Source organism: Anabrus simplex, chromosome 11, assembly GCF_040414725.1.
Source record: "Anabrus simplex isolate iqAnaSimp1 chromosome 11, ASM4041472v1, whole genome shotgun sequence".
NCBI classification, from domain to species: Eukaryota; Metazoa; Arthropoda; class Insecta; order Orthoptera; family Tettigoniidae; genus Anabrus; species Anabrus simplex.
The window spans coordinates 47,339,984-47,364,991 of NC_090275.1; the positions used below are offsets into that span (position 1 = coordinate 47,339,984).

The 25,008-nt window shown below is 39.0% G+C and overlaps 1 protein-coding gene across 1 annotated transcript in view; it reads left to right on the forward strand.

Moving 5' to 3' along the window:
* The first annotated feature begins 2,028 nt into the window (after positions 1-2,028).
* Positions 2,029-25,008, forward strand: part of LOC136883223 (uncharacterized) — a 56,784-nt gene continuing 33,804 nt past the window's right edge. Inside the window, exons 1-2 of the mRNA XM_067155422.2 lie at positions 2,029-2,070; positions 5,799-5,898. Of these exons, the coding sequence (XP_067011523.2) occupies positions 5,818-5,898 (81 nt within the window). The 5' untranslated portion in view covers positions 2,029-2,070; positions 5,799-5,817. The remainder of the gene's footprint in view (positions 2,071-5,798; positions 5,899-25,008) is intronic.

The following is a 25,008-nucleotide window of genomic DNA, read 5'->3' on the forward strand; positions in this document are numbered from 1 at the left end:
GTCCGGTGGTATTTGAAGGTGCTTAAATACGACAGCCCCGTGTCGGTAGATTTACTGGCACGTTAAAGAACTCCTGCGGGACTAAATTCCGGCACCTCGGCGTCTCCGAAGACCTTAAAAAGTAGTTAGTGGGACGTAAAACAAATAACATTATTATTATGACAGGCAGGGAATACCGTGGGCGTATTCTTCGTCTGCGTCCTCCACTCACAGGGGATCGCACGATATGTATTTTATGGAAGTATATACAGTTGAGTCGAACGAGAGTTGCCGATCTTCCTGCACGCCACGTGTCGGCAAACGAGAAGGTGGTCGCGGTCACACCGTTCCCGTACGGCCGGAAAAAAACACATTCACTGTACAATGCGCACGTCAGTCGGTAGCTTTCAACACGCAAGATCTATATCTAGTGAATCACTGTCCCCGACACAGACTGCTGAGAAATTCCCAAATCTCGAACCGATCACAGTGAAAGAATTGTTATATGTAGATGGATGGTGAAGGGGAATAGCAAGGGTTGTGTGAGCTCGAGTTGTTGTTGTTGATGGTTGTTCTTTTAAGGGATCTAACATCTAGGTCATCGGCCTCAGTTCGAATTATACAGTAATGAAAGGAGGTTCGCTGTGGTGTGTTGTTATAAGGGGCTTAACATCTAAGGTCATCGGCGCCAAATGGTACGAGATGTACGAAATGATATGATCATTAAAATTTTAAAATGTATCCCCTGACTAGAATTTGAATCAAATGAAGATGGACAATGATTGTGAATTGTCCGACTCGTTGGCTGAATGGTCAGCGTACTGGCCTTCGGTTCAGAGGGTCCCGGGTTCGATTCCCGGTCGGGTCGGGGATTTTAACCTTCATTGGTTAATTCCAGTGGCCCGGGGGCTGGGTGTTTGTGCTGTCCCCAACATCCCTGCAACTCACACACCACACATAACACTATCCTCCACCACAATTACACGCAGTTACCTACACATGGCAGATGCCGCCCACCCTCGTCGGAGGGTCTGCCTTACAAGGGCTGCACTCGGCTAGAAATAGCCATACGAAATTATTATTATTGTGAATTTAAAATAATCAGTGGCTCTAATTCGCAATGCCTTATTTTCGGTAAAATGATAGATGATAGATTATGGTTAAGGTCGATTCACACATCTCCGGGACGTCTCACCCGTTCGGCCTGTTTCAGCCTTCCTCACCTTCACTGCGAAATGTTTACGAGCGGTGAGCGGAGGAGTGGGGGGTTTGCACTCTGGTCAACCTAGTAAAGTTGTCTCCTGCACCTTGCGCTGTACAGTGCACCGGCGTGTGCATCTTGAGAGGCCCTGATTTAGTTTTTAAATGTTCAAACTCTTCGATGTTGCTTGTGTGAAATACTGACGCATTATAAATCCCATCTGAATCACTGCTATCTCGAACATATTATCATGTGCGGTAGTTATATATCTTTCGTTCAAGGTTTTTTTTTTTTCGTGTGGCTATTACTAGCCGAGTGCAGCCCTTGTCAGGCAGACCCTCCGACGAGGGTGGGCGGCATCTGCCATGTGTAGGTAACTGCGTGTTATTGTGGTGGAGGATAGTGTTATGTGTGGTGTGTGAGTTGCAGGGATGTTGGGGACAGCACAAACACCCAGCCCCCGGGCCATTGGAATTAACCAATTAAGGTTAAAGTCACCGACCCGGCCGGGAATCGAACCCGGGACCCTCTGAACCGAAGGCCAGTACGCTGACCATTCAGCCAACGAGTCGGACTTCGTTCAAGGTTATTGAGAGGTTCAGGTCTAAAGGAGACCTGCTAAGTTACTGTCTTCCTGCTGAACTGATACAGTGAACATTTGAACCTCACGAATTGGGCATGATTATTAGGGAATACGTAATTTCCGCTGTCGTATTGAAACAAAAGGATTTGGCCTTCATTTTCTCTCCTTTGATACAGACGGATTTTTTTCAAGTATTTTATCATCGCTATCAGATAAGACTTTTGTCATTATTATATTATGATAACATCCGATTTGTGACAGTAGTGTTTGGTTAGTGTTGGAGGAGGCTTGTATTTAGAAGAAAACGGTAACGTATTATTTTTTCCCTTCGTTACATGTGACCACTTCCTTTTTGTATTGCACGTAGAAAGACAGAACTACCTTACCGTGTGGAGATGGTAGACGGATTTTTACCGTAGATCTAGGGCAGGTTAAGATATCATAAACACATCGACTTTTTAACAGTTGTTGTTGTTGTTGTTGAGTTGATAATTCGAATGCTTTGGAATTTTTTTTTTTTGCTAGAGGCTTTACGTCGCACCGACACAGATAGGTCTTATGGCGACGATGGGATAGGAAAGGCCTAGGAGTTGGAAGGAAGCGGCCGTGGCCTTAATTAAGGTACAGCCCCAACATTTGCCTGGTGTGAAAATGGGAAACCACGGAAAACCATCTTCAGGGCTGCCGATAGTGGGATTCGAACCTCCTATCTCCCGGATGCAAGCTCACAGCCACGCGCCTCTACGCGCACGGCCAACTCGCCCGGTGCTTTGGAAATCAGCGACAGTGTGTGTGTTTATGAATTCTATGATAATGAGTGTTAACATGGGGACTATACTATAAGGGGCAGTCAAGTGAAAATCGAACACCCACTACAACGTGACCATGGAATGGCTTTATTCAATTGTAATTACCAAAAGCGTTAATACATTTTTCCCACTGGGAGACGAGAAGATCAATTCCAGTTTTGTAGAAAGAGGTCCACAACCGCACGCACTCTTGCACTTCCTCGTTTCAATGAAACAGACGTCCCCGAATCTTTCTTCTTCTTCTCCTTCTTCTTCGAATTTCTTCCTCCGTGATTCGTCGGTTTTCCCAGATAAGGTCACCGCCCTTATCACATCAGGAGTAATGGCTTGATGGGATCTGTCCCGGACGCGACGCGCATCGTCTTGCAGTCTTCTCGGAATCTCCTATACCACTCGTGTACACTCGTCATGGGCATGCAGTGCTCACCACACACAGCAGACATGCGACGATGAATTTCGCGTACTCCAGGACCCTCAGTCACCAAAAAACGAACCACACTTCTCTGCCTTTTCCTTGCCTCCCATGTCTGCAGCTGGATGATCACACCAGACCAGTCCGCGCACCAACAAAGACATAACCCAACAACTGCGTGCACCTGTGAGTTACCACCAAATACAGTAGAGACAATACACGATACTTACGGATTTAGCCTTGTTAAAATGGGAGGCAATTCGACGGTAGCGCTCCTAGTGACTTGACCTGAAGAGTCGCGCTGAATTCAAGTATCAATGGAAATGCATATACGAAAATGGATAAATAAATTACGTCTAGAAAGAAAGTATTATTGAGATATTAACTTCGAAGTTGCTAAAGCAATTCTGGATAAATGAATGAAGAATTATTTAAAAGATTATTATTTAAAGACTGAAATTAGACATATAAACAAGATGTGAAATGGACTGCTGTGAAATGGCTTGATCTTTCATTTATGCATTACTTTTTTTGCTTTAGCATTCCTGCCTGTACTTTTATTGTTAGATTTGTCTTTTTTTCTCGTTTATAAAACATTGTATTATCACATTACGACACTTGTCAATAAAAATATCGGCACATTTCCACACATGATGCAATGAATTAACATTTAAAAGCTGGACAATTTTCCTCTCAACATGAAGCCTACTAACAGAAAGAAAATCTATAAAATCCCGGTTTTAATCTGAGAAGAGGGATAAATAAAGAAAAGTATGAAAATGTTGTCGATAGTGATGCTTTGAGGAATATTTACGTACAATTAGAGTAAAAATGTAACATATCCTTGGCTGTATAATCGAGGATTATTAAATGGAAATGATCTGAACAGATCTTATAATTCTTATATAAGCGTAACGTCCCTTCTTTCTTGTACACCTTATCCAAATCACTTCTGTGACATTTCAAAACCCACAGATCACACCTACAACAACACCTCGGTATTAAAGGTTAACTGCTGCACTATACAATAAATTATGCCTATAATATTTTAAGCCAGTTAAAATATGGGTCGAGCAGGTCAGGAGATTATGAAGTAGGTACTATAAAAATCTCTTTGTCACTGGAAGAATATATATGCAAACACAATATTACTTACATTTTCTTGTCACGAGGGTAGCGAAAGGAAGACCGCGCATTCTTCTCTACTTCATAGTTACTGCAGCCAAACACAGCACATACCTTTCCCCTCATGTTGAGAGGAGATATCAAGGAATGACACACGCTACTATTTAATTATGTCAACTCACTGAAAACGCATAAATAACACCAAAAACTTCACACACAAATACACGTACTCTTATGACAGGATCAGAATTTCTCAGGTCTACCCGCTAGAGAGAGCTCTAATAGCTATCCCTAGATATCTCGCTGAGTGTCGCGTATTGTCTCTACTGTATTTGGTTGTACCACAGCGATGGCAGTATCGATACGTAACAACAGTGTTGCCATCTTTCAAGCGGAATGTGTTTTATGACGGGTATTCTGTTTTCATTTGACTGACCCTTATATTAGAAGTTCCTGTTATTTAATATGGTTAAAATAGGCTTAGGGGTTACAGGATATGGACTAGTACCACTGGGATGGACATTAGCGATAAGAGGCAGTTAATAATAATTTCGTGTGGCTATTTCTAGCGGGGTGCAGCCCTTGTAAGGCAGTCCCTCCGATGAGGGTGGGCGGCATCTGCCATGTGTAGGTAACTGCGTGTTATTATGGTGGAGAATAGTGTTGTGTGTGGTGTGTGAGTTGCAAGGATGTTGGGGACAGCACAAACACCCAGTCCCCGAGCCAAGGGAAAAGTAAACTCGTGTCCTTATCCCGAGGTAGTGCAGCTCTTTTCAGGCACACCCCAAATGGGAGTGAGCTGCATGAACCATTTCAACCACATACCAGCCCTTCTGCTATTCTTAAATTTCTGGCAGTACCGGGAATTGAACTCGGGCCCCCGGGTACAGCAGTTATTACCACTAACCGTTACGCTAGGGAGGCGGACATAAGAGGGAGTTGACATCACATTATTATATAATTCTCATTCAATTTTGTTATTATAATGAACAGCAGTTACTAAAGTAAACTGGCCCTCCCGCCATTTAAGTAATGTACAGTCGTTGGTAGTGTCTCTTTGGGTAAATTAAAATAAGTTAATAAATAAAAAAGAAAGAAAATACTAACCTGCAAATGGAATGTGTTTCGTGATCCACTCCCGTCCAAACCCAAAGAAGAAAAATAAATAAATAAATAAATAAATAAATAAATAAATAAATAAATAAATAAATAAATAAATAAATAAATAAATAAATATGATACGTGAATTTTTAAGCTGAGTCGGACGAGGTTATATGCCAAAAATATAGTTTCCTGTTTGTTTGTTTGTTTGTTTGTTTGTTCAGAGCTGACAAAATAAAACTTCCATCTTAAATTTAAGCGATGTTACGTGAATAAAGTCCAATCCTGAGTATGTTAAAATTAGTAGCATAACCGGTATTCAAACCTTTCATTATTGAATTCTGCCGCTACTCAGTCGATTTATTGAAATGGCACTAGAGTCGTCTAAAAACTTAAAAGTGATTGGGTTCAAAATATGAGAATGGGAATTTTCTCAACTATATCTTGTTCGGGGATTTTCGCCGCGAGGAATATTTTTCTCTAAATCATTTTCAAATTAATTTACTGAATTGACAAATAATTATTTAATTAGATTCTTTTATTTTACTTAAAATATTAAATTTCAGTTAGTTTTACTTCTAATTACAGATTTACTACCTAGAAGAAGATGGCGTGCTTGCCTATAAGGAAGTGTTGCTGTGGGTGTACGCTTAGAAAAGGCTCCATAATCATCGGAGTAGCCTTCGGAGTAAGTATATATATAAAATAAAAGTTTTGTCTGTACATTGCTCAGAATTTAACAAAAGAATGGTATTTCTGTATCGGTCGTGTTCACAGTAACAAGTAAATGAACTTTTTAGTTTTCCGTAATTTCTCTCTGTCTGTCTGTCTGTTCGGGCATCATGAGAAAATGGCTGAAGAGAATTCAATGAAAATCGGTATGTGAAGTCGGGGAATAAATCACTATAATCTAGGCTATATATGACTTTATTCACGCTGAGTGAAATGGTAGTTTAGGGGAAGGCCAAAAATGTAATGATCAAATATTTATGTTATTAATGATCCTATCGATAAATACTACATAACTAAAGTTACATAGAATTAAATTTCCGATGATTTATGTCTTCTAAATTTTTACCCTACCGGCTGTGATAACAGAGATATTCATGAATTTCCATTTTTGTTGCTAAATCCATATCAACGCCGAACCACGAGAAAATGTGTGAACAGAATTTAATGAAAATCGGTATGTAAAGCCTGGGAATAAGGTGCTACAGTCTAGGTTATAAATCATTTTTATTCACGCTGGATGAAATGGTAGTTTAGGGGAAAATGCCTAAAATTTAAATTTAAATGTTTAAATACCTATCTTATTGGCCCTATCGGAAAGTATTACATAGCGTAACAAATGTTAGAAGATAGAAGTTCCAATCATTTATGACTTATACAATATTACCGTACCGACTATGGTAACATAATTCATGAATTTAGACTTAATTCATTTATAATGGTAAATCATCATTTATACGGTATATGTAAAGAAACTAAAGTTTTCCTTGCCAGCGATAGCTGTAAAACAGGGAAATTTTAAAATTAAAGAATATGTAAGGTCATTCTTTTTAATGATAAATAATGCGAAAATTGATGACATTAATTTCAGTACCATCAATTTGATGTGCAAAGTTATCAAACTCCCCATCTATCGGAGTTGAGTGGCAGCAGAAGAGACAAATCACATCATAACAATGGTTAATGTAATATTGTTGATCAGTTTTATGACCTTTCGATATTGTAGGCATTCACATTTAGTTTTTTTTTCTTTTGTTAGTTGTTTTACGTCGCACCGACACAGATAGGTCTTACGGCGACGATGGGACAGGGAAGGGCTAGGAGTGGAAAGGAAGCGGCCGTGGCCTTAATTAAGGTACAGCCCCAGCATTTGCCTGGTGTGAAAATTGGAAACCACGGAAAACCATTTTCAGGGCTGTCGACAGTGGGGTTCGAACCTACTGTATCCCGAATACTGGATACTGGCCGCACTTAAGCGACTGCAGCTATCGAGCTCGGTCCACTTTTAGTTTTCTTCCGACTCTGGGATATTAGAGCATCTAATGTAAAGGCAGTCCTTCCTTCTTGTCTTATTCTTCAGGCGATCATTCCTCCACGATTGTTTCTTATTTTTTATAACCAACTTTACAGTTTTCCTTTTCGATATGGACGCGGTTTTACACCTTAAGACAATCATGGCAAAAACCATCGCCAGTTAACAACCTCAACTTAATCATGAATCTTATCAGTACTTCTGCCCAGCAGTCTGTTAACTGGACACCTTCGATATTTTCTGCGTATGTTTTGAAGTCGTACAAGCCTGCGTTTCTTTCCTTACTTATTTGATTCTTAAATAAAAACGGCATCGTATGTAATCAAAAAATAATTTTGGAACCATGTCCTGAATATGTTCAGTACTTCAAGGCAGACCTTGTTTCGGAATTGCCTTACTTTCCAAATCACAAAGAAAACCATCAGCTATTTTGGGTATTTACTATTCCCGAAAAAGGTCGTCCCCGTATTAGGTTCCCAGACTGTACTTCTGTGTTTTACGAGCCATATCATTATCTGAAGGCATTTTTTCAATATTTCTTTCTTAATCTGTTTACTTTCCAGGGTCGGCTCTTCCCACGGAGTCAGCGAGGATCCCCCCTCTACCGCCTCAAGGGAAGTATCCTGCAGCGTGAGACTCTGGGTTGGGGATACAACTGGGAAGGAGGACCAGTAACTCACCCAGGCGGCCTTACGTGCTATGCTAAACAGATGCCTTGCGGGGGATGGTAAGACTGGAAGGGATAGGCAGGGAAGAGGGAAAAAGCGGCCGTGACCTTAAGTTAGATACCATCCCGGCGTTTGCCTGGAGGAGAAGTGGGAAACCACAGAAAACCACTTCCAGGATGCCTGAGGAGGAAATGGAACCCCCTCTATTCAGTAGACCTCCCAAGGCTGAGTGGACTCCGTTCCAGCCCTCGTATCACTTTTCAAATTTCGTGGCAGAGATGGGAATCCAACCCGGGCCTCCATGAGGGGCAGCTAATCACACTAACCACGACACCACAGAGGCGGACTTAAATATTTATTTTGTTTCTAAATTTTTTGATCTTGTTCACGGACGTGAAACATTATGAAAAGTATATCTCCATGGCTAAATGGTTAGTGTGCTGGCCTTTGGTCACAGGGGTCCCGGGTTCGATTCCCGGCAGGGTCGGAAATTTTAACCACCATTGGTTAATTTCGCTGGGGGTTGGGTGTATGTCTCGTCTTCATCATCATTTCATCGTCATCACGACGCGCAGGTCGCCTACGGGAGTATAATCAGAAGACCTGCACCTGGAGAGCCGAACATGTCCTCGGACACTGTCGGCACTAAAAGCCATACATAGCTAGGAACAGATGATTTTCGTCATTTTTTCGTAATAGTGATGATGATAATGACTTACAAGTGTCAGATAATATTCCTAATAGTGAATCAAAGTATAGTGATTCCACATCTGGAAATGAGAGCGAAGATAGAGATATCTTCGATCATAGCACAACGCGGCTCGAGAATCAAACACATAGAATTGGAATTGTGTTAGTAGTATTCCTAAAGGTAATGGTGTAATGCTGTTGGAAAGCCAAATGTAATATTTACGAGGCTTCTTGGTGATTTTTTAATGAACAGGGAATGCACTTTTCATATTTATTATTTATTTGTAGCATGACTTCATCACTGGAAATCAATATTTGCAATTATCTCAAATTACAAACTAATATTCAGGCTACGAATGTAGTCTATCGATCAGGAAATCTGTTAGATAGCTAGAGGACATTTTTGAACTAAATGCTGCAAAACGTGCTGAAATATGTATTTAAGTACACACATAGTTTCATAAGCACTCGTATGAAATGCAAACGTAACATTCCTTTACTAGACTCACGCGATTCAGCCACACCAACACATAAAATCATAATCGTGAATAAACAACTGAGCGAAAAAGAAAAAAAGAACCGCACTACTTACAGGTGTGTCTGTTCCTCTAGTACAAACATTACGTGCAATAGTTTGTGAGACTTATCAATCTCTCATTGTTCACTGGTAAAACAATATACACACTTCTCCTAGATGGAACACAGTGTGTTCATTAACACACGTGATAAAAAATACGTACGGCTGAAAGAAAACCGTGTAGAAATTCTACAAACGTGAAGGACACGCTTCAATAGACATTCCTCTTTCATTTTACACTTCACACCATGATTTTCTTGTCCATAACTTGTTTGCAGTACACTACAACAGTGTTCTTCAAGTTTTCTCGTATAAATCTGAGGCGTTTGTCTGCTAAAACTATCTTCAATGCGGAGAATGATCTCTCTACATCTACAGATATGACAGGGCAGTACTTGAATTCGGCAGCGAGTTAAACATTCTGGTAGATCCACATTATCAGTACCAACCAAATATTTGTTTATAGGAACCATGATGTCGTACCTCTGATTTCGTTTAAGGACATCACGATGTTTTGTTTGTAGACGGAGCCTGATGTTTCCTGGAATACATTACAGTTCACGCTTCGCGTGCTCCATAATATCCAGCGAATCACCAGGACACAACCCACGTGTGTCTAGCTTCTTGATTGATTCCAGCTGGTATGATTTCGAAGTGTGTCTTGATAAGTACCAGTTCTGTTTGAACCGTTCCATTTGCCGAAAGAGTTCACAGTATTAATCTATATGAGGCGTCTAGTATCAAAACCGGCCAAGTCACTCAAGGCATATTCTTCAATATGGACGAAAAACCTGTAGAGACAAAGCAATGATGGTCAGAAAAGATTTTTTTTCACAGTTATATCCTTAATGGTTTAATATTTAAGTTCCATAGTTTTGAGAAATCTAACTCATAATTAACCCATCTTTTTTGTTAATTTAAATTTTGACTTGGCCGTTTTTGTTGCAATTTTGTACAATTTCACAAGGTATGAAAGTAAATTTTTCAGTTCACCACTTGGAACAATATCCACGTTACAGCACACAATAATGACAAAATACGAGCACACCGGAAATAGGATTGCTTTGGCGCCAATAACGGCAAGAAGCCCGCGAATAGGTAAATCAGTGTTGCAAACGAACAAAAAACAAAATATTGTGACTTCAAAGAATATACTGTACCCTGATGAGATAGGCTCTATCATTCATGATTTGATTTTGATACGAGAAATACTGATAAATAGGAATATTAAATGAATACAGTGTCAGTTTTGTGTGGACGGGATAATTTCAACATAGCTAGACATATCGCTACTGTCCGTCGCCACACAGTAAGCTTGTCATTAGGGGGAAAATGTTTCTTGGCCAGAAGATAAGAGGATTAAAGCTAGAGCTCACAACAACGAAGTAATGACTTCGAGGAAGTGAAAGAGTATATATTTCGCACCAAGGGCGAGCGGATGTATCACCAATACCGAGAATGTGACGTGCCAGTTTTTCCACGCCCGAGGCATTTGGTGTTGTCAACGTTACAAGGAAGAGATTTCAAACTAACCGAAGCGGTGTTGACCAATGAGAAAATTTATCACAGGCCCGCAGATAAACCAACATAAGAAAAACTAAGAGTGAACTCCAGTTAGCTTCTCCGATAACAATAATTAAATTATTCCAACCACATAATTGAATAGAGGGGATTTTTGTGATATCGTTCCCATGTTGATTAATTGTAATCGTAATAAATTAAAGTAATGAATTCGTGGAAATGACCCACGCTATCTCGCCATTGGTCGAGATGAGCACGCCATCGGGGACGCCGAGTTAGCGCGCGAAAGGTGGAGGACAGAAATTAAGTGATATTTCCATGATCACCGAACGATATGAGTTCAGAATACGACACATGAATGTGTATCGCCAGTGTATTAAGTAGGATAAAGCAAGAGATCCAAATCCGCCTGCATATGCCGATTTAGGATAACCAACCCCCCTCTCCAGGAGCTGACCGCGGATGACCCCGGCGGGAAATCATATCGTCCATAAAAGTCCAGTAGCGGACCTCACATCACTCAGTTCTTACCAGTCACCCGTCATTATCGGTCACCAGTCGGGTCAGTCGTAATGAAGTAGTTGGGACTCTGACACGTTGACTCTGTAAGTCAGTACCTCGGGACGCATTTGAAGTCAGTTAAAGCTGAAAGTGCGTGAATTATTAGGAGAATGAATACGAACAGTGAAATTATCCATAGTACCGAGTGTAACTAATCACTACAACTGTATGTTGAATTTAATAAATGTCATGTGATTGAATAATAAATAATTAACGGAACGCCGATAGTACCTTTGGAAGGCAGTGTGCGGAGCCTGAAGTAAACACCTCAAGATAGACGGTGAATAACTATCCGAGCAGGGAATTATAGGGGCTAGGCGATTATCAAGACGGCTTAGAAATAAACCAGGAAGTGCCGGTTGAAGACGCGATACGCGCCGGTTCAAATGAACGACATTTCGTCGTAATGTGCCACGACGTGTGTTTCGGGCGTATATGAAGATTATATTGTGCGAGTGTCAGGGGTCTAGGTGCACCTATAAGTTTTTTTTTTTGTTATTAGTATTCCTGTGTAAAATAGTGTAATAAGGTATTAATCATGGGTAGTCACCCAGAAGTGTTTTATTGTGTTAAATTTGTATTGTGCGACATGATGGACGAGTAGATCACCATGGGGCCGTAAGGCCTATATCTCCTCCGCTACGAGACAATGGAATTCTACATAGGAATGAGTACACAATTTTGATATTGGGGAATGTTATCGCGACTAAACGGGGTTCAGTGTAAATTAATTATGGTTACTTAACATGGTCCGCTTCCCGAGTCCATGATTTTTTTTGTTAGACGGACGAATTAATTTATATTAACGTAATAATGGGTTAGATTAATTCATTTGAGTATTTGTTTGTTGTATATAATGTAAATATGGGATATATTTCTTTCAATTAATGCATGCTGTTCGTAATACTTTGACTTAAGTTCAATTCAAGTGTTAATTTCCCTTTTTTTGTGCTAACCCATTTATTTGATTTTCAATCACTGCGGTGATCATTTGTAATTTAATTAGGAATAATTTCTATTAGACAGCCAGATTATGAAAGAGCCAGAGTATGTAAGATTTGTGTTGCGTACGGAAGGTCATTAAAATACTAATAATAATCATGTTTGTGAGTTGACAAAGGAAAGTAAAATAATAATAATAATAATATTTGTGCGTTTGCGAGTTACAGTATAATAATAATAATGACAGTGCTTCGCGAGTTAGCCAGTGCAAATATAATAATCAATGTGGAGATGACATGTAGCGTTAAAGACTTCATTCGCGTAATCAGTTTGATTTTACGTAAATTTTTGATTTTACGTTTTTGGACTTTATTTTAACCATTAAATTTTTTGTTTAAAAGCGATAAAGGCACGTGAATTAGAATGGTCACGATATGTTAAAAGCCCAGAATGATTTGAGCCCATATTTAGAGTTGGAAGTCATGAGGGACGAATATCCGGCGTGAAATAAATTGAGCCGTATTGTTTGTAATGATGAAATAGATGAATCTCAAGGCCTAAGATGATATAAATGCATATGCCGGTGTTATTAGTGGTAGAATCCACGCACCGAGGATTATTTTATGAATTAAATGTTTGAAGAGTTCCGATGAAAGGAAATGGACTTCAAATTTGAAGGAATAGTTTAGCAATCGCCGGCATTGGAGGTATTTGCCCAGCCGCGATGTGCCATAAGTTGTGAGATGTGTCTTGGGAGGACAGGTGTCCCCATATAAAATTAACGGCAGTACGAAAGTGAAGGTACGGTCCCGAATACCGTGTTGTCCCGACCGATGTAAAGCAGATCTTAGTGGTTCATAACGGGATTTAACATATGTGACTAAATTCTAAAGAGTGGAAATTAAAATATCATCTTTCCATTTTTAATAATAATAATAATAATAATAATAATAATAATAATAATAATAAATAAAAACTAAGCTACTTTTTTGTGAAGAATTTACTTTTTTTTATATTTTGGACATAATAATGATGTTGGGAGTTGAAATGAAAGATTTGAGATTTTTAACTAATAATAATAATAATAAATAAAATATTTGAAGAAGGAGAAGAAGAATAACCAATGAAGCTACTTTTTTTTAATTTTAATTTTTGATGAAAATAATAAGAGCGAGAAGTTGAAGTATTATAGCAAGGATGATTACGGGTTACGATAATCACGATTTCCACTATTAATAATAATAATAATAATAATAATAATAATAATAATAATAATGAAAAGTTGAAGGAGCAGAAGATAAAGAACTGGCAATAATAATTTGAGAATAATAATTATGATGAAAGGAAATTAAGATATTTAATGGGCGATGATTTATTGTTACGAATATTATAATAATAATAATAATAATAATAATAATAATAATAATAAAAAATATTTATGAGGAAGCTGATCATTATATTGTGCGGATAAATTAGGAGGAAGAACGACCCTTCGTTTGAAACGTCGGCAAGGGTTGGCATATAATCATCCCGGATGACAAAGGATAATAATCAAATACAGGATTATAATTGAAATTAATGATAATAATAAAAAAATTGATGGTAGTCAAAGAATATGATAATGATCAGATAAAGAATGGTAATGATATTATTTAATAATCATAGGAGGATATGATAGGGACAGTCATCCTGTGTCGAACTGCTCCGAACCAGATGTTGGGTTTTCACGGGGAGATTGTTAGCAGTAGATACGTAAATAACCCACGGACGGCACATGTTTTCATGGTCAGAGCATAGTAATGAACCTTTCCGTACGTCTTGTCGTAATGACAAGTGTAAATATTAAAGTAGCTTTTGAGTGAATGAACTCTACCTGGTGTGTTTGTGAATCTGGAAATAATAGGCTAGAGTTTGTCCGTATTATAAATTCCCGTTTTTTCGAGGCGATAACATTTTCTACGGTGGGTGTCCGGCTCACCAGAATGTACATACCGGAAGTGTCTCATGTCCAAACGGAACGAGGAGACGACAGTAAAAAGTTACTGTCGTGCCTTCGTCTCCGAAAGAAGATCTCCAGCGGTGAAACGTCCAATCATACGGATGTGAATTCGATCCCCAGTAACCAATTGGGGCGAATTCACCAAATGTTTTACACTACCAGAGTAGTGAGGTAAAATCCAAGTATTATGTCATTTATTTTTCAGGATTAAAGTGCCCCAATGTAAAATTGTCATCATGTGTAGTATGCAAAATAAGTGAATAAATTGCTCTTCATTGCAATTTCAATAGGAAACAGTTTCCATATCTTTTCATTGTAGTTAGTCCAGTATGCCCATGGAATTTAAGTTGTCACTTCTCAGTCCTATTGTGGAGTCAAAAATTTGTATCCATGAATGAGTCGTCCCCCGTAACCTTAAATTTGCATGCCCCGTTCATCCCTGTGTTCATTTGATGCGCCGAGATATATTTTTTTGATTTTCTTTATATACATTTTCTTATCGTTTTCGAACTGATCACCCCTGAGATAAATGCTAGTCTGGGACTCAGGAGGTGGGCGGGTGCAATACATTACGAGGAACGATTTTGCCTACTGATATTATCACATTGTTGCTTAATGCAACAACACAAGGTTCCAGACAATAATGCTGCATCATAAAGATTGTCGCTCGTTCCTTGACTTGGCCGGTTTTGAATTCACTGGCTGCATGACTTGGCCGATTCTGTTGCACGACCGAGAATTCAGTGCTCTATAACATGAAGACATGGACGATTTTAAAGCATATTCTTGTTTCACCTGTAGTGCTATACTTCTACTTCAAATTTATAACCTTAACTCATTTTCGTAAATTTTGTGACTTGGCCGGTTTTGATACTAGCCGGCTCATATATAAAATAAGAGTTTTGTCTGTACATTGCTCAGAATTTGAAAAAAATGTATTTCTGTATCGTTCATGTCCAAAGTAACAAGGAAACGCACTTTTTTCTTTTCCGTAATGTCTGTCTGTCTGTCTGTCTGTACACTTATCACTTGAAATGGCTGAAGAGAATTTAATGAAAATCGGTATGTAAAGTCGGGAGATGAGCCACTACAATCTAGGCTATAAATAATTTTATTCACGCTGAGTGAAATGGTAGTTTAGGGGAAGGCCTAAAATTCAATTCTCAAATATTTATATTTTAAGTGAAAGTGATCCTGTCGATAAATACTACATAACTAAAGTTACATGGAATTAAATTTCCGATCATTTATGTCTTATACAATTTTACCGTACCGGCAATGATAACACTGGTATTCATGAATTTCGATTGTTGTTGCTAAGTCCACAGCAACGCCGAGCCACGAGAAAATGGGTGAACAGAATTTAATGAAAATCGGTATATAGAGTCAGAGAAGAAAGAACTGTAGTCTAAGCTATAAACAATTTTACTGAACCTGGGTGAAATAGTAGTTTAGGGTTAGGCGCCTAAAATTTAATTTAAATACCTTCGTTATTGTACTACATAACAAAAGTTATACAGAATACAATTTTCTGATCATTTATGTTTTATTCAGTTTTACCGTACCGACTGTGATAAGAGTAGTATTTCAGAGTCGGAAGAAAACTAAATGCGAAGGCCTACAATATGGAAAGCGCATAACATTGATCAACAATAACATTACATTGACCATTGTTTGTTGTGATGTTCTTTGCCTCTTATCATGTCCCCAATTCTGATAGATGGGATTACTGTTGCGTACTGAGTATAACCAAAGACTTTAATATTACTTATCTAGACTCACAGAGCGCGCTGATGCTAAGCGGAATATTGAACACTTTCGCGCATCGCCATGTTGCGGGCGCTTCAGCTTCGAATGCATGACTAGCACGTGGTAATGTTTACAGACCCTTGCATATTTTCGATTTGAATAATGCCTGTTAGTGGATCTGGTTTAGTATTATATGTGACGGAGTGATAATATATTGTCAAATATTTTCAAGGAATGTGAGAGCTGATACTTTACGTTAGTTAAATTGATCGGCTATATTAGGCCTAAAGTTAGGCATTACCTATGGAATGGAAAGATATTCACGAGGGTGAATTCGTGTGCAGCCTTCATTTGTACAGACTGCTATCAGAAGGGATCTGGTATTTCTTTTCACATGTGAGTAGAAACTGAACTGTTAAAAAATAACTTTCATTTACCATAATCGAGAACTAAGCAGGTTATAGGGTGGTTGATTCAGAGAACGAATGGACATGAAATTTAGCATATTTAGGCTTCTTTTTCTTGTTTGCCTTTTTCCAATTCAACGGGGATAATTCTTTAGAACTAAAAAGCTGTTCTGAAAAAGACTACATATTTTTTATACAAACTGTGTAGCGGTATTACAAATTTGATAAACCTGGGCATAGAATCTGTAAGATATGGTTGATACAACTTGATAACACCTTCTAATATTATGTAGGGTAAGGTATTGCTTCAAATTATCAATTACTTGAAAAATGATTTATTAGTATCATATGTCTTATTTTCTCCAGTTCTTCCCCACTTGCTTTATAATAAAAGAATACAATTGTTAATACGCTATTCCAGAAAAATCTGACAATATAAAGTTTAAACAAAGCTCATTACAATCTTGTCAATCCTAGTCTGCATTAGAAAACGCTAATCAAATTAACTTTTCACTATGATATTAACCTTTTTTGTTTGCAAGTGCTTCACTTTCAATTTCATTTTATTTTATTTTTGGTGTAAACCATGGTGCTCATATTAGAGAAAAATTAGAACGCACTTTCAATTTGTATGTGCTCAGATTATGTTAATTCAGAATGAGTTTGTAAAAGCAGTAATATTTAAGAAGATAATATTATGAGGAGGATTTTACATCATAAATGATAACATTCTTACTTAAACCTAACCGGGCGAGTTGGCCGTGCGGTAAGGACCGCACTCCTTTGAGCTTGCACCCGGGATATAGTGGGTTCGAAGCCCACTGTCGGCATCCCTGAAGATGGTTTTCCGTGGTTTTCCATTTTCACACCAGGCAAATGCTGGGGCTGTACTTTTAATTAAGGCCACGGTCTCTTCCTTCCCATTCCTAGGCCTTTACTACCCCATCGTCGCCATAAGACCTATCTGTGCGGGTGTGACGTAAAGCAAATTGTAAAAAATAAAACTTAAGCCTAAACCTCGCAGAGAAACTCTAACTAACCCTAGACATTAATTTCACTTTAAGAAATACACAACAGAAGACTAGCACCAGTGTTACGAATGTCAGGCAGAATTTACCTAAATCCAAATCACGCAAACATGATAATTTAACTTCTACTCATCCAATTACGTTATTTCATATCCAAACAAACCGCATGGCACAACAGGCCCGAAAGGCCATGGCCTACAAAGCGACCGCTGCTCACCTTGAAGGCCTGCAGATTACGAGGTGTCATGTGGTCAGCACGGCGAATCCTCTCGGCCGTTATGTCACCATCAGATAGCTCCACAATTGTAATCACGTATGCTGAGTGGACCTCGAACCAGCACTCAGAACCAGGTATAAATCTCTGACCTGGCTGGGGATTGAACCCGGAGACTTCGGGTAAGAAGTAGACTCGCTACCCCTACACCGCAGAGCCGGTATTTCATATTCAGAAAATGATAAAACATGTATCTGATTGTTTTAGAAATATTTCTGCAGTCATGTACTTTTTAAACAATCTGTTCAGATAATTGAGTAAAATTTGCTGTTTGGCTGAGCGGTTAGGGGCGCGCGGCTGTGAGCTTGCATCCGGGAGATAGTGGGTTCGAATCCCACTGTCGGCAGCCCTGAAGATGGTTTTCTGTGGTTTCGCATTTTCACAACAGACAAATGCTGGAGCTGTACCTTAATTAAGGCCACGGCCGCTTCCTTCAAACTCCTAGGCCTTTCCTATCCCATCGTCGCCGTAAGACCTATCTGTGCCGGTGCGACGTAAATCCACTAGCAAAAACTTATCTGAGAGGAATCATAAGCTATTTACCTTTCATAGAAAGATTTTATTTCACAGGTTTCCTTTTTTTTTGTTGTTGATATTGAAGATTATTATTATCGGTACCGGTACAGGAGTTTGTCAATATTTAATTTATGTGTTCGCTAGTCTGCTGAGAGACAGGTAATTTTTATCTCACGATATGTAATCATACTTAAGTTGTAGACCGCTTTTTGAACATGTCTTCATATATTCAATAAAGCTAAATAATTGTTGATCCTAGGTTTCTCAAGAGACAGATTGCCACGTGATTCTTGTCCTTTGAGTCTGGCCTTCTAGCCATACGTACAATGTTCAAGCACATCAGTTACAAACATGAACCTTATATTAAAGTGAGCGACATGATCATTTTCGAGGTACCGCAAGTGTACTTTTGTAGTAGCGTATTTTTCAGTCTTTTTATTCAGTCTACTAAAGGTTTCTTATTTTAGGTGCGCCACCTATAGGCTATGCAAATGATTTGTGTAGATGGTTCAGTTTTTTATACAGAAGTATATTTTAATATTACCACAGTCTTGATATTATGTATATTTATTGCGTGTGTACACGGTAGTCGGTGTAGGCTGTCATTAATTTTATAAGGCGAATGTTTTCATGTGTGCAAAATGCAAGTTAAAGCATGAATTCCATACGATTCCTGCGTCAAGCTGAGGAGCACCCGCAACATGGCGGTACGCGCATGGCCATGTCTTCCCCAGTCACAGGCTTCTGCGCAGCCAGCGGTGTAGGGCCTTGAGTATAACAGCCTGACTCAATATTGGTGGGAAAGAGCTGGGGAGTTAAAAAACTGTTTTCTTTAGCATGCCATTCCTCTGGTTCATACATTGTCTGATACTTCTGGTACGTAAAACACTGGTTCATCAGTATTCCAGCTATTCACTCCCTACTCTGACGCGCTGTTTTGAATGAGCAGTGTGGAGATTTGGCAGAGGCTCACTTAGTAATAGTAGTATGACCTGGTCTAGAATTACAATTTAAGCCTATTCCAAATTACAGCACTACAATTCATTAATAATTCAAATTTCAACCCTGAAAAGATACGTTACTTCACTTTTATTAAATTCTACATTCATTTTGTTCGAAATTAGCAGTGAAGAGGGGTTTTATCCTCCGGCTTGGAGGAAAAATTTGCCTCCAAGTCAGATAGATTCTTGCGCCACCAGTGTAGTGAAATGAGATTTTCCGACTCATCGGGTACTCCTAGGGAAGAGATTAGTAAAAGGGCATAGATATGTCCTCCTGGGACTCCCCGCTATTCGACCCCCCCCCCTCGACCATAAAAGACGAAGAGTGTTCACGGATCAAGGCTGTGTGGCTTGGCCATTCTAGCTCTGGAACTTTGGACTGTTAGATCGGCAGCGTAGTACTGTTCGTTAAAAGTGAGAAAATGTGCTGTTTTTCATTTGATCGAGTATTTCATATTGCTTTTAATTGCGCCATTCCTACTGACGTCATTTTAATGACCTATGTTCATTTCACTTGGGAAAATCACTAAGGCAGTCTTTCTGAGAATGTAAAAGAGCAGGTGGAGAGTGAGTGTCTGCCATTATAATAAAAACTCCCCAACCTGATTGTGACAGAGTAGACAAGCAGACCTACCATCACAATGAAAATTCCCTCACCCAGTCTTCATATGAGAAAAGACGTTTGGTGACTTCCCCGTCGCGTTTCTAGGGTAACGTTGCTATGCAATATAATACAATCTTGCTCACAAGGTGTACACTACTTAACATAGAATTCTGTATACAATGTAGAATCCCGTAGCGAAGCACGGGTACATCAGCTAGTTAATTTATATTTTCTTAAAGACTGCTTGTCAAACATGTTAAAATACGCGTAATAAAAGTCGAAAACATGCATAAAAATTTCACATTTCTGCACTATCTCTAATATATGCATATATGCACTATTAAATTTAATAATTAATCCAATGTCGCCTTCAAACGCAATTCCTTGTCGTTTTTGGACGTCTACACATCGGTAAACAAAATATTCATTTGCTTACAAATCCGATATCCACTCACCAGAAACTGATACCCTGGTAAAACACTGCAAGATTGATTTTGTGTCCTTTGGTAACATTTATGAGAATGAGAACGGGTTCTTGACATCTTTAACAGTTTACTAGGTGTTTGAGACGAACATTTTACCCTATTCACTTTTCATACGCACATGGTAACTTAATTCTTCCACTTCAAACCACTCGCAAATTGAATTAAATTCTTTGTAGCCTAGTATAATGACGAAAAAATTGGTTATGTTTTGGACAACACAAACTGCAGCAGAATGATGAAGTAAGTAGCCGTAGAATCAGCCATGGTCACCAGCAGAGACCGATCAAGCGTGAAGAGTCCGTATGCGGTGAAGTAGAGTTTAACATTATTCAACTGTCTTGAAAACAAAAGAAGCTTGATATTCCGGGGGTGATGAAGTAACAGTTGATGAACCAACACATTTGTTTGTCTAGCTTCGTCAGCAGCACTCTGGCATGGCAATGCGATCAGCAGAATTTTGAAGACACTTTGTAAGAAGAACGAGAAGTATAAAAGTATATTAGAAACCGGTAAGTCAGCGTAGTTCTGCCGGTATACTATGCTGAAGATGTCAAATGAACTTGTTATCGCATTCATTAAAGCATGCAGGATTACGAGGAGAATGGGTAATCCGTACGCTGCATTGATCAGGCTTGCAATACGGCAAGCACCCATGTACGAGCGGGAGATAATCCCCACTCTTTGGTGAATGTCTGCAGAACGAATATGAAATACATCAAACATTCGTGCTGCCACACTGAAATTCCTGTAGTCATAAACGCAGTCTTTAGAAATACCGAATATTATTAATAACTGTTTATTGAGAACAGATATTTTGAGCTGCAGAATCAAAACCCAAGCACCGAACTGTATTGTCATCATAATCATAATACATTCTCCATAAATCTGTATTAGAAGTGACGGGGTAAATAAAATAGAAACGAAGAAACCAGCTATAAAAATATATGACAGGGATAAAAACGGTATTATAAAGCTTAATATTAGAGCTCTGTTGTGGGCTGGGTGTATGTCACAATGTAAAAGTCTATCTATTTCTTCAAAACTCGTTATTATCTTCTGAATAAGCCTTACTTTTCCTGTCAGATACACACAAACGGAGGCAATAGCGACAGTGTAAGTCAGATATCTTCTAAGGAGGTTTGGTATAAATCTGATTAATTTGGGATCGTCCCTCCTATATAACATTCTGTAAAAAATATCGAAAGCAAACAACATTAACAACAGCACTAAACAAACAGAAGAATAAAGCGTTGCGTATTTTGAAAATCGAAGTCTGGCTGTGCGACGTGGGAATCTCGTGGATCCATGTGCGAATGTGAATGGTGAAACACAAAATAATTTGGAAATATATATCATTGGCTTTAAAGCGTAGTAAATGTTGCAGTATGATGACCATGTTTCCTTGGTATCCGTAGTTTTTAGGTGATACATATTAGAACGAACAGAGATGCTTAGAGTCTCTTAAAGAACTGCATGTAGACTGCTTGGTAATTAGGTATTTTCCTGTCTTTTTCGTATCAAATTGGTTGGTAGTCCCGTAAGGAAAATTAATCACCGGAACTGTGACAGTGCCTTTACACGATAACTCAAAGTATTTCTCCGGAGAGATATTAGGTCGGTAGTGTTTTAATGAGACAGCAGCTCGGCGATCATGAGATAAGGGTTATAAACGCAAGGCAGATAATTACAAGCTAGTCCGCTTGACATGTGTTACATATGGCAAATTCTTTCTGATTACATTACACAAGCTGTCAAAATTACTAACAGGTCTGATAGAAGATAGTTGGGGTTTAGGAAAGGTTATTCCAGTGAGGCTCAACTTGTAGGATTGAGGGTAGTTTGTGAGTCTTATTAGTCTACACACGTCTGCTAGATAAGGTAGTGTGTTAATTAATACACATGATAAATCAATGAGTAAGGTTGTAAGAAAACCGTGTAAAAACTCAAAAACGTGAAGAAACAATCAAAAATACTCTTTCATTTTTCACTGCACATCCTACTTCTTCTCGCAATAATTGAATAGGTTATTTTTGAAACCTTGTATGTAACTAAATGTAAACTTGTGGGAAAACAGAAAAGCTGACTGATGAATAAATCAGAAAGAATTTGTAAACTTTTTTGCCTCTGAGGATTAATAATTATAGACAGACATTAAGGAAGTAGGATATGAAGTTTTGATCTTTATTAAGTTTGCCTATAGATCAGTTTAAAACTCTGTGCCATACGGGATTTGAAAACTAAATGAACGACACTGTATTATTGACTTAAAGTAAAACCAGAATTCATACTCATATGATTTACTGATGTGTATATCTGCTTTTTTTTCATGCATAAAAAGCTATAAAGATTTACAGTACAGATAAATCCTGCCCAAATTTTACAAGAAAATATACAATGTTATAAATATTTTAATACATAATGATACATGGAACATGCTTCTTAAATGAAAATGAAAATTCCCCATTCACTCCTTGTTACTGGTGCTCCAGTTATATACAGTATTCCAGAAGACAAATTAGAACTGTTGGAGAAGTTATTTTTCAATTAAATTATATTTCATTAATAAGCAAATATTAATTTAAATATGAAACTACCTGCAAGGTACATTAGTATTTCGTGGATCCACTTCTTTGTCATTATAGCCTACATATGAAGTTGTTTCACTTTTGTTGTTTGTAATTTATTATACTTATATAAATGCGTATTTATAATTCTGTCCGCCTCTGTGGTGTAGTGGTTAGCGTGATTAGCTGCCACCCCCGGAGGCCCGGGTTCGATTCCCGGCTCTGCCACGAAATTTGAAAAGTGGTGCGAGGGCTGGAACGGGGTCCACTCAGCCTCGGGAGGTCAACTGAGTAGAGGTGGGTTCGATTCCCACCTCAGCCATCCTGGAAGTGGTTTTCCGTGGTTTCCCACTTCTCCTCCAGGCGAATGCCGGGATGGTACCTAACTTAAGGCCACGGCCGCTTCCTTCCCTCTTCCTTGCCTATCCCTTCCAATCTTCCCATCCCTCCACAAGGCCCCTGTTCAGCATAGCAGGTGAGGCCGCCTGGGCGAGGTACTGGTCATACTCCCCAGTTGTATCCCCGACCAAGTGTCTGAAGCTCCAGGACACTGCCCTTGAGGCGGTAGAGGTGGGATCCCTCGCTAAGTCCGAGGGAAAAACCGAACCTGGAGGGTAAACAGATGATGATGATGATGATGATTTATAATTCTTTTTTTTTGACACTAACATCATTATCGACTGAGTGTCGAGTTGTACCTGCTGTAATGATCACCTCAATTTTATCAAAGAGGTTGGCCAACGGATTGCTCGGATTTCCGGCGATACGCGATCAACTGATTTTCTTATTCAGCGCATCAACATAGCTCTAATGGGTGTAAATGTCACATCCATTCTCAGGACACTGTCACCTGGTACAGAGTATTTCTTCTTGGAGACATGACTCTGTATTTAATGGAAATTAAATTTTAATAATAAAACAATGAAGTATATTAATATGTCCGACTCGTTGGCTGAACGGTCAGCGTACTGGCCTTCGGTTCAGAGGGTCCCGGGTTCGATTCCCGGCCGGGTCGGGGATTTTAACCTTAATTGGTTAATTCCAGTGGCTGGGTGTATGTGTTGCCCTCATCATCATTACATCCTCATCACGACGCGCAGGTCGCCTACGGAAGTCAAATAGAAAGACCTGCACTTGGCGAGCCGAACCCGTTCTGGGATATCCTGGCACTAAAAACCATACGACATTTCATTTCATATTAATATATGCATAATAAAAGTCGAAAACCTTCACAATTTGTCCGAAATTTGAAATGTATGCTCTCATCTCAATTATATGAAAATATACATATATATGTGTACCATAAAAATTAATAATTCGCCCAATTTCACCTTCAGATATCCGTAAATGAAGTTGGCCCTTGTATGAAAATCCGATGTCTATCCGTCAGATATTGAAACCCTGGAAAAAAATACCATAATTCACTTTGTGTCCTTTGGAAACATTTCCCAGAGTGAGAACGGGTTTTCGAAATCATTAACGGTTTACTAGGTGATTCACTCTGCACATGCACCTGGTAACTTCAGTAGTGCATTTCAAACCACTCGCAAATTTAATTCAAATGTTTATAGCCGAATATCATGACGAAATAAATTGCTACGTTTTAGACAACACAAACTGCAACAGAATGATGAAGTAAGTAGCCGTAGAATTGGCCATGGTCACCAACAGCGACCGGTCAAGCGTGAAGAGTCCGCATGCGGTGAAGTAGAGTTTAACATTATTCAACTGTCTTGAAAACAAAATAAGCTTGATATTCCGGGGGTGATGAAGTAACAGTTGATGAACCAACACACTTGTTTGCCTAGCTTCGTCAGCAGCACTCTGGCATGGCAATGCGATGAGCAGGATTTTGAAGACACTTTGTAAAAAGAAAGAGAAGTACAAAAGTATATCAGAAACCGGTAAATCAGCGTTGTTCTGCCGGTATACTGTGCTGAAGATGTCAAATGAACTTGTTATCGCATTCATTAAAGCATGCAGGATTACGAGGAGAATGGGTAATCCGTACGCTGCATTGATGAGGCTTGCAATACGACAAGCACCCATGTATGAGCGGGAGATAATCCCCACTCTTTGGTGAATGTCTGCAGAACGAACATGAAATACATCAAACATTCGTGCTGCCACACTGAAATTCCTGTAGTCATAAACGCAGTCTTTAGAAATAC